At 55.4% G+C, this 22323-nt stretch overlaps 1 protein-coding gene across 8 annotated transcripts in view; it reads right to left on the bottom strand.

The window, feature by feature from the left end:
• Positions 1–22323, bottom strand: part of RALGPS1 (Ral GEF with PH domain and SH3 binding motif 1) — a 233187-nt gene that overhangs the window by 146334 nt on the left and 64530 nt on the right. For all 8 annotated transcript variants that reach the window (XR_004902354.1, XM_036022249.1, XM_028512846.2 and 5 more), the window contains 2 exons: positions 10998–11081; positions 1711–1800 (listed from right to left, as the gene is read on the bottom strand). Coding sequence is in view for 7 of the 8 variants with exons in the window: in XM_036022249.1 (XP_035878142.1) it covers positions 1711–1800; positions 10998–11081 (174 nt within the window). In the remaining variant the exon portion in view is untranslated. The remainder of the gene's footprint in view (positions 1–1710; positions 1801–10997; positions 11082–22323) is intronic.

Genomic DNA, 22323 nt, shown 5'->3' with positions numbered 1-22323 from the left:
CAAGCCCAGGTGATACTTCCCTTATGATGTCTTTCCTGGCCACGCTCCCGAGTCCGGGCAGGCTGGGGCCCGCCCCCCTCTGGTCCCACGACAGCCTGTGCATCTCCTCCGCACACGGGGCTGCACTTGCTTTTACCTGCCCACTGTGTGCTGTGACAGGCACCGGGACACAGCAGCAGACGCAGCTTTGTCTCTGCTCTCAGGGAACACCCAGTGGGGCCCAGGGAAGTGAACGAGTGAATGAGAAGCCCTCGTGCCCAGCCCCGCGGCTCCCGCACCGCGCAGCTCACACGCGTGCCACACATCCTGTCTCGTTCTGACGGTTTCCTGCAGTGTAACAGCAGGTTTCTCTGCATGGACTGAATTTCACCCGTGTATCCGAACTCTTACACCTGCCACAGAATTTCTTCAGAGCTGAAGGTCCGGACCCTCTGGGAGATCATCGAACCCCCTCTGGTTGAAGAGATGGGAAACGAAGGCCCCGAGAAAGGAGGGGCAAGCGCAAAAACATTCCAGGGCGCAGTGCAGCGTGGCGATCCGCCATCCAAGATGGCAGAGGTTAAAAAGGGGTCGTTTCCGATCCCTTGGGAGAGACCATAAACTCATTTCCAAACTGGAAGCCCCAGGTGGGCTGTGACCTGATCCCACTTTCTCCCGCAGCCCAGCAGGAAGCCGTCGGGCCCAGGCTGGCGCGAGCACTCCGGAACACGCAGGACACAAAGTGTCTGCCGCCCGCAACACACACTTCACACATGGGTGTGCGTCACTGTCCCACTGGGGCCAGAGGGCAGCTCCCCAAGGGCAGGGGCGTGCTCCCACTGACGCTCTGGGGGCCCTGGGCATGGACACTCGGCTCTCTAAGCCTCCCCTTGTCCTCTGGAAATGGGATAATAGTAATGTGAGCACAGAATACAGTCATTTCAGTACAGCGCCTGCTACCGTGCCTGGCTCGTGGGGGGCCTCGGTGAGGCCAGCTGGCCCAGGGTCTGGGTGGGAAGACAACATGTGCACGGGGAGGAGGCTCCGCCGGGCGTCAGGCAAGCCTGGTGTTCGGGGCGGTGCAGGGGGAGGAGCTGGCCGGGCCGTGTAACTGATGGGAGTGGTCCAGGAAGGCCCCTGGGATCACAGCCTGGGCTGGCCGAGACGAGGGAAGAGGAGGCGGGCGAAGGCAGGACGCAGACACGAGCCTGGCACCCAACCACTGGCAAGGACAGAACCCATCAGGCTGGGGGACGGGAGCTGGGAGCCGGAGCCACAGGGACATCCGGCCCAGGCCTGAAGCTCAGAACGGGTAGGGGGAGCTTTGCAGACTGGGGACAGAGTTGTGCAGGATGTGATGGCATTGCACACAAGGCTAACTCCAACCCATCAGCCCCCGGCACTGGCTAGACCTGAAGTCAGATGAACAGACCCCAGGGGCAGCCCCTGGGGCCGCATGGAGAGCGTGCAAGGCCAGAGGGAAGAGTTGGCTGCCACAGTCATGAGGTGGAAGGGCTTGCTGCCAACGCACGCGTGGGGGCTACGAGCCCGCGTGGGCAGCCCGGCTGGTCTGCCAGCTGCCTCTGTCTGTGCAAGTCAGGCACAGCCCCCTGTCTGAACCCTGCCCAGCAGGCCCAGTGCAAAGGTGACCCAAATTACTGAGGACACACATCTTGGGACGAAGAAAGAAAGGAAAGAAGAGAGGAAGGAAAAAAAAAAAAAACGGCTTACCTTGGCTATTTTCACAAAATGGCTCAGGATTTCTGCCCTTATTTTTAAAGTCTGTGCTGTTAGAATTTCTCGTACAACCCAAAAACTGACCTGCGGAGTCAAACACACACACACGGACACACACACACCAGAGAAGTTGTTAGATGCCAGGCCGCCCATGTCACCCTTTGCCCACTGCTGTTAACGGGGTTTCCCAGAGGCTGGGGGCCTGGGAGAGCACAGCCCTGGGGTGCGCGGGCGAGGGCCCCTTCGTGACACCAACCCAGCCAACACGTCCCACGTTCTCAGCTCCTCCCCCCGACACGCTCCATGTGCGGGGAGAAGTGGGTACCTTCATCGTCCCCCGGGGAGGGTCTGAGCCTCCACGACAGACAAGTCTCTCTAGAGTGCTGCGGGGAATTCTGACAAAAATCAGACCGGATCCCTACTCAGAAGGACCCCAGTTGTGAGGAGACCGGGGGTGGGTAGATAGACGGATGGACAGATGGACAAGTGAGCAAAGGGGTATGCATCCTGGCAGTACCACCCACGATATCCACATCCCTGGTGAGATGTAAGACAAGAAGAATTCACCAACATTTGCACAACTGTAACAAGTTTAACTTTCTAGGATACGGTCACTGAAATGCTAATTAAATGTAGTCGTTTCAAAGTTAAGCAGTGCAATCCAGGTTAAGGATATCCTAGAGGTAACGAAGCACGTGGACGGCTGCAACCAAACGTACTCTCTCCACTCAAGTACTGCCACTTTTCCATGAGAAAACAAGGAAAGAGTAACCAAGAATCAAAACTCTGCTTTTCTTATGAAGCAGGGATATTATAGAGAAGCTTTCTCTGCATAATCATCTGTGGCTGCCTCCAGGACGTGCCCGGTTCCCATAGAATCATTCTTTCCAAGGAATTGCCTAAAATTAAGTTCAGACTCAAATGTTTAATGGGTGGTTATGGAAGAAAGATATTCTGGGTACCCAGTGAGAGATCCATAAACCTTATATTCTAATACGTGCACATTTTTATGCCACATAATCTCAAGTGTGATCATTCATGTGTACTGTATAATTTAATCGATTCCTGCATGCCAAAAAAATCACACACACTAAAGGCATAATTCTGGAACAGGCAGAGTTGACCCTGACCTACAGCACACGGTATGCAGAGGCAACTCCGGGCCAGTTCAAGCCCACAGACGGCCACGAAGCCCTCACTGTGCGCAGACCCTGGGCACCGCGGGTCCAGACCCTTCTGTGCTTGCCTGGTGTGAAGCTGACCAGAGGGAGGAGGCAGGACCCTCCGGAAACCACTGTATTAACAAGCAGCTGGTGACCGTGGCCTGAAGTGGAGTACGGGGGAGGTGATGATAGAGGAAGGCTTCCTGGAGGGGGCAGGCCTTGAAAGATGGGGAGACTGTCAACAGGTGCAGATAGCACTGAGGTGTGGCCGATTCTACAGGACCAGGGAGAGCTGAACAGGCCGGCAGGACGGCTGTGCGGGCATGCTGTGGGGCGGGGGCGGAGGGAGACTAAGAAAGGGGGGGAAGACTGGGGGTCTGGTGCGGCAGGGCGGTGGGAAGGGTCCCAGGGCGTCCCGGAGGCTTCCAAGCAGGAGAGCGAGAGGCTAGAGCGCTTTGCAGGGACGCCCCAGGGGAAGCTGGCGCGAGGGCCTAAGTGAGAGACGGGAGGCCCGAAAGCCGGCCATGGCGACGCAGATGGGGGGAAGGGGCAGACAAGAAAGACACTGCAAAGGGGGGGGGGTGAGCAGTTTTAAAGATTTTTAATCCTCACACGCAGACCCCGTGGTAAACGTTATGGTGTGTGTGCTTCTCGTCTTTTCTCCGCGTAAAGAATTCACCTTCCTATTTTTCAACTAAAGTGGTACCTATTGATCATACTGTCACAGGAATCTTTATAAGTGAATCGATATTCTTCTAAGATGCAATTTTTAGCAGCTGCTAAGTATTTCATCTTAGGGGTGCACCATCATTAAGTAAGCCCCTATTGTTGGCTTACTATTTATTCCGTGGCTGTGGTAAAAATCTTTATACCCGTATCTTTGCATAGTTTTACTGAAGTCTTGGGATAAGTTCCTGTAACATAGAGTAAATAAAATGATGTGTATCCATTTTTCAAAAGTGTATGTAGAAACCTTGGCCTTGAACAGGTCCATGTGTTCATCAGCACATTCGGACAGCCCCACGGGCAGATGCGCCGGCTACCACAACTCTTCTCTTCTCTCCTCGGCTTACGCACAACACAACGTCTCACTGCGTCTATTTTGCATTTCTTTCATGACTACTCGGTTAACACTTTTTGCACTTTTTTTCAGGGGTTTTTTTGGTGGGGGGTCACAAATATTTATAGACCACTGGTGCTATTTGCCGTGTGAATTCCCTGCTCAGGCCCTTCGCCCATCTCTCTGCTGGGATGTCTGTCCTCTTACTACTGATGAGTAAACGGCCGTTCGACATCAGAGGAAGTGCATTAGCCCTTTGTGAGTCGCACGTTGTACCAAGTGTGGAGGGGCTGGTACTTTTATACACTGTTTGAGGAGATATAAACTCATAGGGCCATCTGAAGAACAACTCGAACAGATCTTTCAAGATGACAGCTACATTCTCCTGAGAATATTTATCTTGTGAATATATAGGAGCTTAGAGGAACGTATGTACACAGGTTCACTAAAGCACCATTTATAAAGCAAAACAAGAGAAAAAAGAAAATGTCCATCAATAGGGAATTGGCTACATAAATAATACTTTGACCTCAAACTTCCCAAGCTAGAGAGGAAAGTAAGCAGCTGTAATCCATTTTGCATAATGAATTTCATTTGCAAAATATCTAGAATTTCATTTGCAAAATATCTACATAAATTACTGGCAATTCTTCTGCCTAAGAGGTTTGTCTTGCCTCCTCCATTTATTTATTCAACCACGTGTATCAGAATGGACTCACACATATATATTTTACACTTTGAGCTGTATCCAATACTAAGTTATTTATTTGTTGCTCAGGTTGTTCCGTCTTTGGCCACCGGGACCTCTTCCAGCTGGTCCCTGCGTCCCTTCCCTCTGAAGGAACCCGGCGCTGTGCTGGCCCGTGGGCCTGTGGGAGCATCGCCTCGCCGTGCGCCTCTCACGCTTCCAGCCCTGAACCAGCCCCTTCTCCAAGGAGCCTGGGTTCCTTTTAAGGGTATTGAAAACCAAATCCCCAGCTGCACAATTACTGGGTTGTGTCTGTACCATTCTGCACTCCTGCCAGTGATGGATATGAGTTTGCGCTGTTTCAGGTATTTGTCAGAGACTAGTATTTGTGTGTGTGTGAGCGGGGGTAGTTCCTGTATTTTTAGCCATTTTAATAGGTGCGTAGTGTTTTGCATTTCCCCAAAGACAAATAATGTTGAGCATCTTTTCATGTTTATTTGCTATCTGCACATGTCTTCAGTGAGGTGTCCAGATCTTCTGCCCAGTTTTTAATTGGGCTGTTTTCTTATTGTTGAGTTTTCAGAGTATACTTTGGATACAAGTCTTTTATCAGACATGTGTTCTGCAAATACTTTCCCAGTCTTTTTATTCTCTTAGCAATGTGTTTTGCAGAGTGGAAAATTTTAATTTTAATAAAGTCCAACTTTTCAAGTTTTTCTTTCACGAATTGTACTTACAGTGTTATATCTAATAACTCATCACCAAAGGTCATGTAGATTTTCTTCCATGTTTTTTCCTAAAAGTTTTATAGTTTTGACTTTTACATTTAGGTCTATGACTCATTTTGAGTTAATTTTTATGAAAGATCTAAAGTCTGTGTATAGGTTAATTTTTTATATATGCAAAAATTCCAATAAATTATTCCAGCACCATTTGTTGAGAAATGTGCCTTTCGTCATTGAATGTCCTCATGCATTTGTCAAAGACCAAGTGACTGGCCCTGACCGGCATGGCTCAGTGGGTTGGGCGTCGTCCCACAAGGCAAAAGGTCACCAGTTCAACTCCCAGTCACGGTGCATGCGTGCTTGGTGGGCCAGGTCCCCAGTTGGGGGTGTGAGAGAGCAAATCGATGGATGTTTCTCTCGCACATCGATGTTTCTCTCCCTCTCTCCCTCCTTTCCTCTCTCTCTAAGAGTGAATAAAGCCTTTATAAAGGGAAGACCCAGTGACTATGTTTGTGTAGGTCTATTCCGTCCCGTTGCTCTAGACGTCTAGTCTCCGGTCAAGAGCACGCCGCCTCCATGGCTGTCGCTTCACTGTCCTGAGATCGGGTAGACTGAGTCCTCCGACTGTTCTCTCCCAGAGTCGCTTTGGTTACTCCACGTCTCCAGCCTACCCACACAGACTTTAACATCAGTTTGTTGATATTTGTAAAACAGCTTGCTGAGGTTAACTGACATCTTAACCCTGAATCTTCTAATCCCTGAGGATAGAAGGTAACTCTATCTATTTCCATCTACTTTGGGTTTCTGCATCTGTGTTTCACAGTTTTCTGCAGACGGAACCAGTACACATTTGTTAGTTTTATACGTATTTCTTCGTGTGTGTGTGTGTACGTGCTATTATAATTTTTTTAAAATTTCTAATTCCAAAATTTCACTGCTGGAATAGGAAAGCTTTTGAATATTGATCTTGTAAGCTGCAACCCTGCTATATAGTATACTCCTTATTAGTTCCAGGAGATTTTTAAAAATAGATTTCTTTGAGATTTTTCTACATAGACGATCGTGTCATCTGTGAATAAAGTTTTCTTTCTTTCTTTTCAGTCTGTGTACCATTTCCTCTGGTCCTGCCGCACGGGTCAGGGTGCCCAGTAGGATGCGGAGTGGCAGCGGCGGCAGCGCACCCCTCTGCCTTGCTCCCAGCCTGCGGGAGAGCCTCCAGTGTCTCACCGCTGAGTGTGATGTTGGCTGCAAAACTCTGTGGGTGTCCTTTATCAAGGTGAAAATTCCCCTCCATTCCTAATTTGCTGAGATTCTCTTTTGGTCACGTAGGGGTACTGAATTTTGTCAAATGCTTGTTTGAATCAACTGGCATGATAATGTCACTCTTCTTCTTTAGCCAGTACATGCAATGGGTCGCATTAGTTGATTTTCAACTGTAGAACCAGTCACGTGTACCTGGACTAAACGCCACTGGGTCACAGTGCTAGGAAGCTTTTAAATCATATAAGCTATCATTATTAACTATTATTGTTCCAGTGGTATAATTAGAACAAGAGTTTCGCCACTGAAGACTAAGCTATCCCTGGGGAAATTTCACAACTGTATTATAGATGAATAAAGGAGAATAGCTATGAACACAAAGAATTTTAATCAACCATGAATAAACAATAAAAGCATAAAGTAAAGAAAATTTTAAGCTAAAAAAATTCTCTTTTCCTATAAGAAACCTACTTTGCCATAAATCTCTCTTAAGTCTATTCACAGTTTTCTAGACACCTAGAGTGGGGACACGCTTTAGGGCCGACCCTGTTCCTCTGCCCCGACACACCACCCTGCCCCTGAGGCGCTGTGACAAAGCCCTGGCCGGTCTCCGCCTGAGCGCCCGTGGGTAGGGAGCTGCCTTCCATCGGGACGTATGCACTGCCTCCCCACGCCTGGCCCCTGGTCCTCGTCCTTCCTGAGCCGGCCCCCTCGGCTCTGCTTACTCAGCTTCCCCGGAAGGACCCCTCAGTTACTTGGAAAACCTTGACTATCTCCTCCCTGAGTGTCCAACCCTAGATCCTCCACCCGATCTTACATAACATGCTTTCTTTCCCCTCGCCCAGTGGCCACTGTGACACGGACATGCCACTCCTGTGTGGCAGCCTCCCCCGCTCTTCATGCGAGGGACCCAGGAGTGGCGGGACAAAGCAAAGGAAAGTGGGATCACCATACACACCATCGGAACGGACTGAATAAACAAGTGAGTGAAACTGTGGAGCCCTGACAGTGCTCCCTGCAGGCAAAGATGTGAAGCAGCACAGACCCCCACCCATCGCTGGTGGGAGTGCAGCACGGCGCTGGCACAGCCCGGGCGCTGTGCTGCTAGCTGCTTCCCCGGCTCCTCGGAGGCCTTCTGCATGTGCACTCACACTCACACACGCACACGCACACACACACACGCACGCACACACACACACACGCACACTCACACACACTCACTCACACACGCACCCACACACACACTCACACACTCACACTCACACACGCACACACGCACGGCATGCATTTGTTTATAGCAGTTTTGTTCATAATCATCAAAAGCTGAAAGTGAATAAGATATCCTTCAACAGGGGAGTAGATGGACAAACTGGTGTATCCACACAGTGGGACAGTATTCATTAAAAAAAGACATCAAGGGGCTGGACTGGGAGTAAAAGGGAGAAAACTGTACTTGAACAATGATTAAAATAAAATTAAAAAAAAGACATTAAGCCATATAAAGACATGGATGAATCTTAAATGCATACTGCTGAGTAAAAGAGCCAGTCGGAAAAGGCTCTTTTTTTTTAAGATTTTACTTCTTTATTTTTAGAGAAAGGGGAAGGGAGGGAGAGAAACATCAGTGTGTGGCTGCCTCTTGTGCACCCGCTCCCGGGGACCTGGCCCACAACCCAGGCACGTGCTCTGACTGGGAATCAAACCAGTGACCCTTTCGCTCATAGGCCGGTGCTCAATCCACTGAGCCACACCAGCCAGGGCGTGAGAAGACTCTTGATTTCCGATCCCTCCTCCCCTTTTCTGAGATCTGAAGAGGGTACAACTACAGAAGTGACAAACAGCTCAGGATCTGGCCCACTCCACACCAAACCCTGCCTTCTTCCTTGGGCAACTGCGGCGTCACTGTGAATGGCCGCGGCCTCAAGATCGTCTGACCGCTTCAGCAACCATTACCCACCCACCTCTTCGGTCACCTCCTCCTCATCGTTCCCAGAGCTGCTCTGCACCGGGAACTTTAAATTCCAGTCTCGGGGCACAGCCTTTCACCCCCACCCCAGTCCTTACCGTCTCCTGCGCCCCCGCTGTGCCTGTCCTTCCTTCTGTCCCTGCCCCGGGGTCCCTGGCCGTCCTTTTCTGCTTCTTCGTCGGCACTCCAGCTTCCCCAGTCCCTTGCTCCTTCAGAAAAGTCAGCCTCACTAACCTCCAACTGTGGATGGATCCACGCATTTGCCCTTTACATGTCCTCACTCCCAGGCTGCAAAGTGCAACTACAGAAAACCAGCTTCGCTCATGCCCGGGGGCCACTCTCAAAGTCACAATCTCCCTTTCATCTGGGCCACCGTCCCTGCCCCAGAGTCTTCCTGTATTTCCTCAGTCAGCCCTCTCCTCTCCCCTGGAGAGGCTTTTTTATCTAATTTTCAGCGCTGTTACTACTCTCATTTATAGATAAGGAAACTGAGGCTCAGGAAATGGAAGTGACCTGCTTCCCTGTGTCTGGGGGCTGATGGGACGGCTGTTCCCACATATGGAAGCCCGCCAGGAAGGGATGCCCATCAGTTTATCTCCGAGAAGGCAGCCCTGGTGGCTGCCTGGCCGCCGGCCAGTTTTCAAACTGGAGGCACCAGGACTCCGTCCAAGAGCTGCCCGCCCCGCGCAGCCGACGGGCCGGCAGGAAGACCGTTTCTCAGAGCACCGTCTGGGCAAGCGCAGCTTGGCCCTGGCTCACCGCATCGGTCCGATCTGGACACGGTGCAGTTGCTCGCATAACAGGCCACACGCCCTCTGCCCAGCCGACCTGGCCTCCGCGCACAGAGCAGATTACATCAGAGCCCCCAGGGGCCTCCTCCGGGAGCCAGCGGCCGGTCAGAGGTGGGCCGGGGCTGGCTCCTGGTCGGACAGTTCTGCTGAGGAAACCATGAAGCCCTGGGAGTGTGTGCACATCTGTTTTTTTTTAAACTAACTAAGCTCAGTGGAAAAGGAAAAGCTTTTGAAAACAAAGAAAAAAGAAAAGGGCTTCAGAACTTTCCTTTCGGAAACAAACGGTGCGCAGTCCCTGCCACAGATGCATCTAGGTCTGTCTTAGTTCCTGTTACAGCTCGTAGGACAACAGCAATGTCAGCTCCAGCCGCCACCCCGCTGAGGCTCCTGCTGCACTCCGGGGGGGTCGCCGAGGCTGGGGAAGCCTGGAGAGGACCGAGTGGCGGTGATGCACAGGGCCCAGCGTTTCCGAGAGGGACGGCCCAGCCGGAGGGAAGGCCAAAGGAAACCCGGGCCCACCACCCGGAGGTCCAGTCACCCCCACCAGGCGACCTCTAGGCCACTGCCCTTGTTTGAAACCAGAAAAGCAGCAGGAGAGAAGAAAACTGTCAACAACACCATTTTGGGGTTTGATCCACCCAAAGGGAGCCTCTTGGGGTGTTTTCTACTAAAGGTCAAGTTCTGGGAGATCCGACCGAGCAATCAGAGGCCCACCCCCTTCAGTTAGCCCAAGTCCCCACCATCACTCCGTAAGCAGGGTGCAGATCTTCACACGTGGGGCAGCGGTTCTGGCTGGACCGAGTCAGTCTGTGGTAGTACGTAGGAGGCTGGTGACCAGGCCATCGGGGATTCCAAGAAATTCCATGCAAGGAATGTCCTGAGCACCTCGTTCATGCACCCCACACACCACACACTGGCGGAGGGTCCATTGTGTGCCTGACACTGGGCGAAGGGCGGGGGGTGCAGTGCTGAACAAGGCAGACACGGTTCCTGCCCTCGCGGAGCCCCCGGACTGGCCAGGAAGATGAGATGACAGGGTCACACAGCACGAGGACAGGGGAGCCAAGGGCCACGCGGAGACGCACTGCTGCAGCAAGGCCGTGCGTGACGGGCACGTCTTATACAGGCTGGGGACTCACGGAAGAGTCCCCAAGGAAGTGACCTGCAGGCTGAGGTCCGCCTGGGGGCTGAACGGGGAGGAAGAATCCCAGCTGAGAAGACAGCGCGAGTGGAAGCCTGACAGGACAGAGCTACGGTGCGTCAGGCGAGAGGAGGAAGGACGGGGCGGCCGCAGCCTGCAGAGTGTGGGGGACCAGAGATGAGGCTGGTGGGGGGACTTGGGCCAGACCCACCACGCAGGCCCTTGTGCGGCAACGAAGGTGCTGGAAGCTTAGCTTATGTGGAACTGGAAGCTACTGAAGCATTTACACACAGGAAAGATGTGCTCACTCCACCTGCAGTGTGAAAAGAACACCTGTGATGGCCCAAGAATGGCTGAAGGTCGGGGGAGGGCTCAGGAAGCGGGGCCTGGACCTGGGCCAGGCGCCTGGGATCGAACCCTGGCGGGGCTCCCGGCCTACAGGGGGCAGCACTGCTGTGTGGACAGGCACATGCAAGGGGCCGCTTACCTGGTTAAACCTCCGGGTAAAGGCCACAACGTTTGGGGCAAGACTATGTTTCTCCTTCTTACTCCATCCACAGCTGGCTAGTTCCTAGGAAGCAGAGAGTCCATGTCAACAGCGGTTCCAATCAGGATGCGAACACGCCAGGGGCGTCTCACGGAACACGGACAGACACGAAGGGGGGAAAGGGCAGGCCTTGACCATTCACATCTTCACCCGGGCGGGAAGGTTCTCTGCCTCTGGGGAGGAAGGCGAGGTGGGAGAGCTTCTTGGGGCTCCCTAGAGGAGAGGGGCAGTGGCCGGCCACATCTCCCAGGACTTCTGTGCCAGAACATTCCTAATCCCACCACTGCTACTCGGCTAGTTTCTCTGGGACCAGAAGTCCCTTCTCGATGCCAACTGCCCGGGTAGTGTGTCTTTATTTTTTTTATTTTGTTTTATCCTCACTCCAAGACATTTTTTTCATTGCTTTTAGAGAGAGAGGAAGGAGAGAGAGAAATGCGGATGCGAGAGAGAAGCATGGATTGGTTGTCTGCCTTGTGCCCCTGGACCGGGAATCGCACGTGCCCCAACTGGGGATGGTACGCATCTGGACTGGGGATCACACGTGCCCGGACTGGGGACCAAACCTGCCACCCAGGCGTGTGCCCTGACTGGGAATGGAACCGGCGACCCTTCGGCTCCAGGACAACACTCCAACCAACTGAGCCACATTGGCCAGGGGAGGACGTAATGTTTTAACTAGTAGGATTCATCCCCCACAGGCAAACTTAAAATTAAGATCTGGCTGGAGGCGCTCAGATTTCAGCAGCTACAGGACATCCTCCACTCCCGGAGCCAAGGGAAGCCGGACCCGAGCCCACTGCAATCAGGGAAGCTTCTGGGATTAGCTCAGACTCCTTCCTGAGGCTGGGCCCTCCCACCGCTCCTGTAGCCGACAGGGACAGAAGGGGAGGTCCCTCAGATGTCTTCTTTGGGGCCGTGTGCTCTTCTTTTCCAGCAGGGTTAGCGTTATAATGTGATGAAATCACCTAGATTTTACCTGTCAGTGAGGCGGGCTCCTACCCAAGGGAGGTCACAGGAGCAATCCAGTGGAATTCCTTGGGGGTTATACAAGAGAGCCAGGGAAAAGCCGCCACCCACAGGCCTAGCATTCTCAGCTTGTGCCTGGCAGCCCTGGCAGAGAGTGGGGGAAAGGGTAGCTCCTAAAGTTCTCTGCCCCTAAGTTCCAAGGCCTCCTCCTTTTAATTCCGATCAGGCCTCGGTATTATTAATAGCATTTTTTGCCACACACCTGAAACTTTTCTGAGATCTTTAGTGAGAGCCGGCGGCCCAGCAGCTGGAATGGACACAGACCCAGGTCCACTGGGGAGTTGGCGGGGGCAGGACCGGCCCGAGACGAAACCTCTGGCTGAGCGGCGCTGCCTCTGAAGGGCCGCGCCCGTCGCGTGCACCTCGGGGCCCAACCACGACCCGCAGGCGGGCACTGGTGGGGAGCCTGGCTGATGGAACGGACGGCTCTGGACACAAGGGGAGTGGCCTGCCTGGCCTTGAGGATGACTGAGACCCAACCAGGAGCCAGGAAGCCCAGCGTCTCCCCTGGCCCCCTCATTCCTGTAAATGGCGCCGTCGCCCTGCCAGCCCCCATGTGGGAAACCACAGCCCTTTGTCACCCTGCCAAGTCCCCCCGCCCCCACTCAGACCTGACAGTGGTGACAGTGAGGGTGCTGATGGGCGCCGCCATCTAGTGAGGACCCCCGTGCCAGCACTGGACGGGCCCTCCCTGCAGCCCCATCCCACTCTCAGCGGGTCCGTGCGAACACAGAGGAGACAGGCCTCCATCGTTCGTCCTCTGGGATCAACACTTGGACTCAACGCTTTTTCAGGGGTGCACATGAATCTCTCCGAGACGCAGAGTTGCCCTGGGTACCACGCCTCCCCTGGTCCTGGAAACATACACCTGAACCTCTTCTCAAATGTGCTCCTGCCTCACCTGTGGTATGTGTGCCGCTCCCACCCCGCTCCACCTGTCCACCTATTTTAGTCAGTTTGAAGGGTGCATTTTTGCGCTTCCACGTCTAAGTGTGAGGTCAAGAGCCCTTCACCCCCGTGAGCCCCAGAGCCAGTCCCAGAAAGGGATGGGTTGCAAGCCGATATAAAAGGGAATTCATCAATCTGATTTTCGAGGACTGGGGCCTGGTTTGGCCTCCTCTCTGGCTGACAGTTGTTTCCTTCGTTTTTTCTTTGCCCTGAGATCTTTAATAAGCAGCCGAAATTACACGCGCGTGTGTGTGCCTGTCTGTGCGTGGGGCACACTGAACTGAGTCTGCGGTCCCACCCCCCACCGCCAGCAACGCGGGGAGGCGTCCTGAGACGAGCCGTGCGGGCCTTCCGGCGAGACCGGCCGGGGCGGGCCGGCCTCCACCGCCGCCTGCCTGCGCGGTGCTCATCCTCTCGGAACCCCGGCGTCCTCATCCAGACGACTCGTGGGGCCGGAGCACCGACAGAGCCCAGCACCTGACAGGCGCATGGTCAGCGCTACCTCCCACCCCTTCCCGGGGTCAGGCTGCCGCCAGAACCGGCTCTAGCCCCACACCCCCGCTCTCTCCCACACCACCCTCTTGTGGCTGCCTCGAATTACTTAAAAGTCTATTATTATTTCCCTTTCATTTTGCTGACGTCATGCAGCAGGAACCAAAGCGCGTAGTTAATACATCTGCCCTGAATTTATTTGATCTGAACAGTTCTAAGGCACTGACTCAAAAACCGTATGTGCGGTTCTGGGGTTTTGACAGTTCCCTCAGGACCGTTTTGCACTGGAAGACATGTGACATTTAAAACCAAACCCGGCAGGGGCAAACACAGTAGAAGAGTTTCCTCAGCAAAATGGAGCGAAGGACTCAGAGCCAAAGCCCTGGCTCCGCAGCCCAGCCCTGTCACCCGTTTCCCAGGCGACCTCAGGCGTGTTCGCTGCTCTCTGCATCGGCCTCGCCGCAGACGGACACGGGGACGCGGACACTAGCTCCGCGGAACTGTGGCCGAGGCCATGGGAGAGCCCGACAAAGGGGGTGCCCTGCAGGGCAGAGGCCGGGCGGCATCTGCCGGACGAAAGGAGTGTGAGCATTCCTCAAGGCCGGGATCTCCCACGTTCCGCGTGCAAAGGTTTATCAGGACGTCAAAGGAAATCAGGCAGTTCTACCCACGGAAACAAGCCCTCAGCCCGCCCCCGCGGCGCTGCTCCTCTCCGGGTCTGGCCCGGCAGGGTTACAAGAGATTCCATCTGTGCGGACTGGGTCTGGAAAATGTGAGGTAATAGAGCAGAGCTCTTCCAGTCGCTGATGCCTGAAAAAGGCCCATGCTATGGAACTGGTCTGAGTGTAATTTAAGTTAAACTTGACCAGAGGAGCCCGGGCTGGTTCTAGAAGGGAGACAGGTTCTGGGCTAAAGCTGCTAAGGCCCCGGGAACCCTGTGTCACTGTCACCGAGGAGCCCCTCAGCTGCCCCCGGGGCCGTGGGGGCGGGGGGTCCCACCCAGGCGGTCCTCCACCCCGACCCTGAGTGCCCTGCTGAAGCCAACAGGATGTGAAAGGAGAGCACAGCCTGGACAGAGGGGCCTTGGCCAGCGGCTCCTGGGGCCTCTGCTCTGCTGCGGGGATGCTGCCCCTTCGTCAGGGAGAAGAAGGGTGTCAGAAGAAAACTCTCTGCCCCTAAACATGCAAACGTGCCTTCCTCTGCCTTCAGTGGAAGGGAGGCCCTCTTCTCCCAGGACCCACCCTCCTCCTCGGCTCTGGGTCCTGACTGCCCGCCACCCCGCCCCTCCCCCAGAGGAGCTGATGCCCTCCATCCTTCCTGTGTCTCCACCCCCTTCCCCTCTGATTTCTTCTTCCCACTCGCATTTCAATGTGCATAATAATGGTGATGAATGGTGATGATAAGGGTGATGACAACAGTGATGGCAGCAATAAGACACCTTTTCTAGGCCTCTCGTCTCCTCCAGCTCCTGCTCACGCTTCCTTCTCCCTACAGGTGAGTCTCCTGCAAGGGCTGTCAGGTCTCACTGTCTCGCCCGGCTCGCCTCTCCTCCATTCCCCACCCCCACCCCGCCCACTGGAACCACCCTCCTCCCTCTGGTCGTCTTACCCCCTCTCAGGTACCCCCCCACTTCCCACACCCCCCCCCCCCGCCTCAGACCTATTTCCCAGGTGCTTCTTTCTTTCCTGACACACGCCTCCCACCCCCGCCCAAGGTCGTCCAGGTTTGTCTTCTCTACTCTTCCGTGTCCCTGTCGCCCAGCAGATCACGCGCTGACACGCTTTGACCACGCGTCTCTGTTCAGCCCGTTTCTCTCCTGAGGGCCGGACGAGGGTGTCCAGCATCCTCCTGGCCGCCCTGCCCTGGCACCCGCAGGCACCTGGAAATCAGCAGGCCCAGACCGAAAGGGCGTCTGACCAGCCGCCGCCGCACATGAAAAACACGCCCCAGTGTGAGACTCACTGAGGCAGCCACCCTGACCCCCGAGGAGGGTGTCTGCTGCAAAGAAAGTGTGTTTATGGACAGAAGTCCCTCGCCGGTCTCCGCGCCCCACCTGCAGCACTCCGAGGGGACAGCGAGCGCCAACGCTGGCTTCAGCTCGCCGCCCCGCGGAGCTCCTCTGGGCCTGGCTGCCAGGAGCGTCCCCTCCAGCTGCCAGGTTTGTGCTTGGCTGTCTGGGGGTCGGAGGTCCTGAAGCGGCCGAGAAAGGCCTGCCCCTGACCACGTCTGGGGTGGGTGCGGCGTGGCCCGAGTCCTCCCTAGAGACCCGCGCAGGACGCAGGCCGCCGGGCCACGGGGAGCCGGTGCCTACACAGAGCCCCCCCACACACGGGCGTAGTTCTGACTGCAGTCTTCTCCAAATCACGTTCCCGAAACACGCCCGCACGGCAGAGGCACCGCCCCACGGCAAGGCCATCGAATGCGGCCTCGGGGACCACCACCGGCCGGCAGCCAGCAACACTGCGCTGCCACTTCGCTGGAGGGCACGCTTTTCCTCCTCCTCCCGGCTCCGCGCTCTCCCCGCTCCTCCCCCCCGTCCTCTGGGGCCATCTTCAGAGCGGGAGGGACCGTCACACATGAGTCACAGGAGCTCTGCACACGCCCCAGGGAGTGGGGGCCCCACTGTGGCAGTGGGGGAGCCACGCCAGTTCAGGGCCGGGGTGGGGCCTGCCCGAGGGGCCGGGTGTCTCCGGGCACGCAGCGTGGGAAAGCAGCTTGGCAGTTTCTCATAACGTCAAACTTACACTTGACAAATGACCGGCGATCTCACTGATGCAAACACTTGTCTGCACAAGAAAAGCCATAGATGTGTGATCGTGGCAGCTTCGTTCCCAATTTCCCCAAACGAAAAACAACCCGGTCCCGTCAGCCGGTGGAGGGATAAACCAGCCGCGATGGGGCCGTGTAATCAAACCGCGCTCAGGAACAGGCCAGGAATGCACTGCGTCGGCACGGACGACTGTCCCGAGCCCTGTGCGAACTGAAGGAAACCAGGCACGGGACCCGCACGGCTCTCTCCGTCCAACCTCCCGAGAAAAGGAAAAAGTGCAGGGACGGCGAGGTCGCTGGCTGCCGGGGGCGTGACGACAGGGGGCGAACGGACTGCCGCGGGGAGCGGAGCGGGGACGTTTTAAAGTGGTGGGTGTCCTCTCCCCGGACCGTGGCGGTTTACATGAGAGTACCCGCTTATCGAAGCTCGCACGCCGCTCACTGGCAAGGGTGAATCCTACTGGAGGACATCGACCCTCAATAAACACAGCTTCAGGAAAGGGAAAGGGAAACGGCCCACCGCAGGGGACTGTGAGGGGGCGCCCCCGGCCGCAGCTGTGTGGAAGGGCTGAAGGACAACGGGGCCCGGAGGGAGGGCCCTGGGGGGAATTAGAGTAAAAACGTGACAGAAGTGAAAATACAATGGGCAGTTTGAAAAGGTCTGAGGACAGGATGAAGGGAAGTGATAATAGGAAACAAAGCAATTATAATCTCTAAGAATAATAAAAACCAAAAATTCCTATTTGTGAGAATTTAAATGTTATCTATGTCTTTACATACATGTACACTTAAATAGCACATACTTAACATACTCAGATGTGCTTCCACAGTCGCAGCCACCTGAGTGTTACACGCGTGTGCACACTCCAGTGCTGGGCATCTGACGGGCGGGAAGGCGGGCCGCTCTGCGAGTCCCCGGGGGGCGGCGGCCGCTCCCTCGAGCGCTCGGGTCCGTCAGAGAATGAAACACGATCCCGGCGCACCACTTAGCGCGGCCGGGATAGTATTTACATAGCTGCAACAGTCCCACGCGCCGTTTGCCGGCTCCCGACTTCCAGAGCCCACGTTAGGGCAAGTGTGGTGGGCTTGGTGGTTGCCGCAGAACGTCCAAGGTTCACGTACTTCGTCGACGGTGAAGAAGGATGACTGTCAGACGGTGGCAGGTGGGGAGGGGACCAGCAGCACAGGAAGGGATCAGGCAAGGACCACCACAGAGAGCTGACGAAATTAGAAACTGAGGTTTTGGTGACCGAAGTAAAGTCCCAAAAGCCGCCAGTGGAAGGAAAAGTGGTACGAAGAGTTCGCCTCTGGGGGTCAGGCCCTTTCCACGGGCTCTTCTGCACTCTCTGGTCATCGCGTACAGGACAACGCCGAACAAGTTTTAGTAGTTGGCATGTTGATCAACACATTACATACTGTTGCCCTCCTAAAATGAAATCTTAACAGCTGAGTCAAGGTTCAGAAATGCACAAATGTCTGTAAAATCATAACTAGCCTACAACCTGCAGCGTCAACACTCAAAGTAGCCGCTGGTCTTCATGTGCCCAGTGGACACCCCGGTGCCTGCAGAGGGGGCACCCACTCGGATGCCCCAGTGGCCGGGCCTGCGGGAAGCACGCCCACCCCACGGAGAGACGTCGGAGCCCCAGTCAAGAGAAGCGCCAAGGAGGCAGCAGCAGCCACCCAGGGAGTCCAGACAGCTTCCTGGGGGGCTCGCGGCAGGGGCTCCAGACACCCTCACTGGAACAAAACCAGCTGCGATGGAAAATGGAAGGGAGAGAGAAGGCGAGGAGGAAAAGGGGAAAGGAGAAAGGAGGTGAGGGAAGAGAGGAAGGCAGGGGGAACCCGGGAGGAAGGCGGGGCCGCTAAGTGCCAGCACTGTGCTGAGCGGTTCCAGGACAGTCGGACGAGGCCTCGAGGGGCTCGGCGTCCCGCCCGGGGGAGACAGACACACCGGAGGCCACAGAGGACAGCTGCCCTTCCCTGCCTTGTCCCCCAGGGCTGAAGTCCTACGAGACACTGCCCAGGTCCAAGCCTTCTGGGGCTGTCGGGGGCAGAGGTGTTGCAGCCCCTTCTCGGGCGGTGAGGAGGACGACGAGGGTGAGAAGCAAGGGCGAGAAGAGGAAGGGGCGACAGGGACTGACGGCGGACAGAGCACGTCTGCGCCGTTTCCTTCCCAGAGCAGCGTGTGTCACGCCCGCTGCTGCTGCTGCTGCTGCTGCTGCTGCCGCCTTCGTGGGGCTCCCGCTCTGTGGGGGGAGCGAGGCGAGAGGTCTTCAGTGAGCGGAGGGGGACAAGTCCCACGGAGAACACCACTCAGGTGGAAGGGAGGGGACACTGGGAGGGCTGGCTGACGAGCTGGCGCTGGAGCGGAGGCGTGAGTGAGGCGAAGCTCCAAGAGTGCCCGGGGAGGGGCTCCCAGGCAGGAGGGAGCGGGCGTGCAAAGGCCCACCATGGGCCCTCCGAGACCAGCAAGGTGGCCGGTGTGGTTAAAGCCGAGCGAGCCTGAGGGGCAGTGGGGGTGGAGCGGAAGGGAAGGAAGGCGGTAGGGAGCAGGTCTCGGCCTGGCCTGGAGGGCAGGTGAGGACCGGATTTTATCCTGAGAAGGGCGGGAAGGGATGGAGGAGGGGCGGCTCCAAAGCTTCGGGCCGTGTGCGTCTCACTGCCCTGATGGCATGGGAAGCACGTGGCAGACAGACCACGAGGCTGTGCTGTGCCCTAGTCTGTGCTAGACTCTCACACGTGGGACATTAAAATGTTCTCATGTGAGAGCAATGCACTTCGGCAGTTGACACAAACTCCTGCCAGGGGCTGTCTGTGGGCGGGGGGGGAGGAAGGAGGCAGCCTCAGCACTCCAACGAGACAGACCACAGAGAGGGGAGGAGTCCCTGGGGACAGACCGGGCGCCTTCTGTGGAGTAGGAGCGTGTGCTGCGGGGAGATCAGTGCGTGAACAGAAGTATTCACCCTCCTCAGGCTTCAGTCGAGGTTTCTACAGAACAGCAACTTCATTACAGCCACTACTGTTCCATCAAGTCCCCAACTACTGTCTGCTCAGAACACAGGCAGGTCTGGGACCATGACGATGATGCAAAGTTCCCCAAACATCCCCTTTCCAGCCCTAGCACCGTGCAGCTCTGCACAATTAGAACCGGCTGTCGGCGCAGGGCGGCAGCCAAGGGCGTCCCCGTGCACGGCCTCCCGTTTGTCGGAGTGCTGGAGGAAGGGCCCGGGAGCGGAGCGGGGAGCAGCCCTCACGGATCAGCCTGCCCAGACTCCCAAGCCCCACACGAGCCCCACAGGGCCACCCCTTCCTTTTCGACACTTACACTGGGGACATGGCTCAATTCCCTTTCTCCATAGTATTGGGAAATGTTTTTTCCAAATAACATCATTCAGATGTTCTTTTTTAAAAAATACACTGTTGGGTTTTTTTAAATTTAATTTAATTTATTTTTAGAGAGAGGGGAAGGGAGGCAGAAAGAGAGGGGGAGAAACATCAATGTGTGGTTGCCTCTCATGGACCCCCAACTGGGGACCTGGCTCTCAACCTTAGCATGTGCCCTCACTGGGAATTGAACCAGAGACCTTTTGGTTCACCAGCTGGTGCTCAACCCACTGAGCCACACCAGCCAGGGCTGTTTTGCTTTTTACTGAGGACCTACTATGTGCTCATTACAGAAAACTCGGGCAATATAGAAAACCCACCAAAGAAAGTTTAAATCTCTGTTAGCCTAATACCCAGAGAAAACCAGAGCTTAGGCTGGGGTCAGTACAATAGCAGCTAAAGCCACCGAGTGCTTACCAAGTGCCAGGCACAAGGTCATCAGTACTACACACATGTACCCATTGCTCCCCGGGCGTTCACAACCCTAGCTGAGAGGTGCAATTACTGCCCCATACTGCAGATGGAGAAACGAAAGCTCAGCAGGGAAAGTTACACAAGTTGCTCGAGTCCTCAGATGTGGCCAGTGTGAGAGCCAAGATCCACACTCAGGCAGGCCTGTCGGTGTCAGGCTCCTCTGTGTCCGGGACGGGGGACGCTCCCCACTACCAGGTGCAAGAGCCCGCACACATGTGCACACACACTCACTCTCTCAAAAACCGAGCTCACGCTGTGCCTGTGGGTTTACAGCCTGCTGCTGTCCACACAGCCGCCAGCACCCGCTCCCCTCGGCCCGCCCCTCCGTCTGGAGCACCCCTGCACACGCACACGACGCCCCCTAGCAGCGGTCCTTCCTATCTGTCTCCTTCCACTTCTCCTCTGAGTCCCAGGAGGAGGCAATTCCAGCTTGTCTCAAACTCTGCTTTGGTCTCGTCGTCTCTAATCTGCAGCTCACTGTCTCCACTGCGACTGAGGGTGAGGAACCACGTTCTTCAGCACAGTCCAATCCTCCTTAACCTTGGCCTTCGCATGTGGCAGGGTCGCCCTGAACACCGCTGGGAACGCAGAATGAAGTTTCTGGAAGTACCTGCTTCATGGGACGAGGCCAGCACCGATTTGATCTTCATGCCGCTTTCTATTTTTTGGCCAAATAAACTTTCCTATGTCTGGTGAGTATGCTAAACACCACCACACCAGAAACTGGAAAAGTTAACTCAAAGGTTCCAGGACCATATGCTTTTACCAGTGAGTCCTCTCAGACTTGTAAAGAACACCTACTTCTTATACTAAATAATTTATTCCAGAGCACAGAAAGTGATGGGAAAAGGTCCCAAACCCTAACAGCTAACAAACGCCGAACAAGGGGAAAGGAGCCGCCCTACGCAGACGCGTCCGTCTGTACAAATGCAGTTCAACTCGCTGGGCTCTGCCCTGCCTCCGCCGCTCACTCACAGCTACCGATCGCTCATCACTCTCCGATAAACTTCCTGCGCACACACGCACGCATGCACGCACACATGCACGCACACATGCACGCACGCACAGAATCATCCTACATGACCCAGCAGGCCTGTCAAAGAAATATAAGAACAAGCCGATGTTATGAAAATTTTAACATAATAACAGCCCGTCGATAAGTCAAAGAAGAGAAAGTGACATAATCCCTTTGCCTACTTAAAGGCAATTAGTAAAAGGCAACATTCGTTTAGATTTTAAAAAGAAAACAACAACTTAGAAGTTCAGTAACATCTGTCTCAAACCAGCAGCCGTCACTACGCAACGGAGAGCAACGCTGCGGACCCGGAACGAAGCCGGAAACAGCGGGCGGCGCGGCAGTCCCCAGCGGGGCTCCCTGTCCGCACCGCCGAGCACGGAGAGCGCCGAGACGTCCTCCGGCCTCCTGAGGACGGCGCACTCGTCCGTCGCACAGCGCAGGCCTGCGCGCGTCAGGCTTACTTTTCTCCCGGGCCCCTGGCTGAGAAAGGCCTGGAAGCCACGACCCAGTGTTGGCCTAGAAGTTGTCACCGAGAAATACAACGCAAAACACGTATTTCAGATTTTCTAATAGCTAGACTAAAAATGGAAAAAAGATCAAATTAATTTAACAGTTCATTGAACGCAATATACCCACAACTCTATCTTTTAAAGGGTTTGCACTCTACTTCATACCAAGTCATTGTTGACGTGTGGTCTGCTCTTTGTCCTCAGAGGACACCGCAGTTTGGGAGGGCCACGTTCCAAGCGCCCACAGCCGCACGCGGCCGCCGCGCTGGGAAACACGGCTCTGTCCAACACACAGGCATGCCTTGGAGACGTAAGATACACTTGCTGAAAAGGAAGGGTCACGTAGCACCAGAGACAGTGGAGAAGCCCCCTCAGCGGGGCCGGGGAGCCGGGGCAGACGGCGAAGAGCCCGAGAGGAAGGCAGGCCGGCCCAGGACACGCAGGGAGACTGAACACGTGACTGATGCGGGCTCCTCCTGACTTAAGGTCCGTCCCCACCCCGACTCCCCTGCCCCTCAGAGGGGGCAGAAGCTGTCACTGATGGGTTAGGGACATCCAGGGGCAGCTGTCAGAGGGACGCAGGTTACAGGTGGAGTGAAAATGTCAAGAAAGACAGACGCAGCTCACACGGGCAACGCTGCGG

This window comes from Phyllostomus discolor, chromosome 3 (genome assembly GCF_004126475.2).
Source record: "Phyllostomus discolor isolate MPI-MPIP mPhyDis1 chromosome 3, mPhyDis1.pri.v3, whole genome shotgun sequence".
NCBI classification, from domain to species: Eukaryota; Metazoa; Chordata; class Mammalia; order Chiroptera; family Phyllostomidae; genus Phyllostomus; species Phyllostomus discolor.
This window is presented reverse-complemented; position numbering and strand designations above follow the sequence as displayed.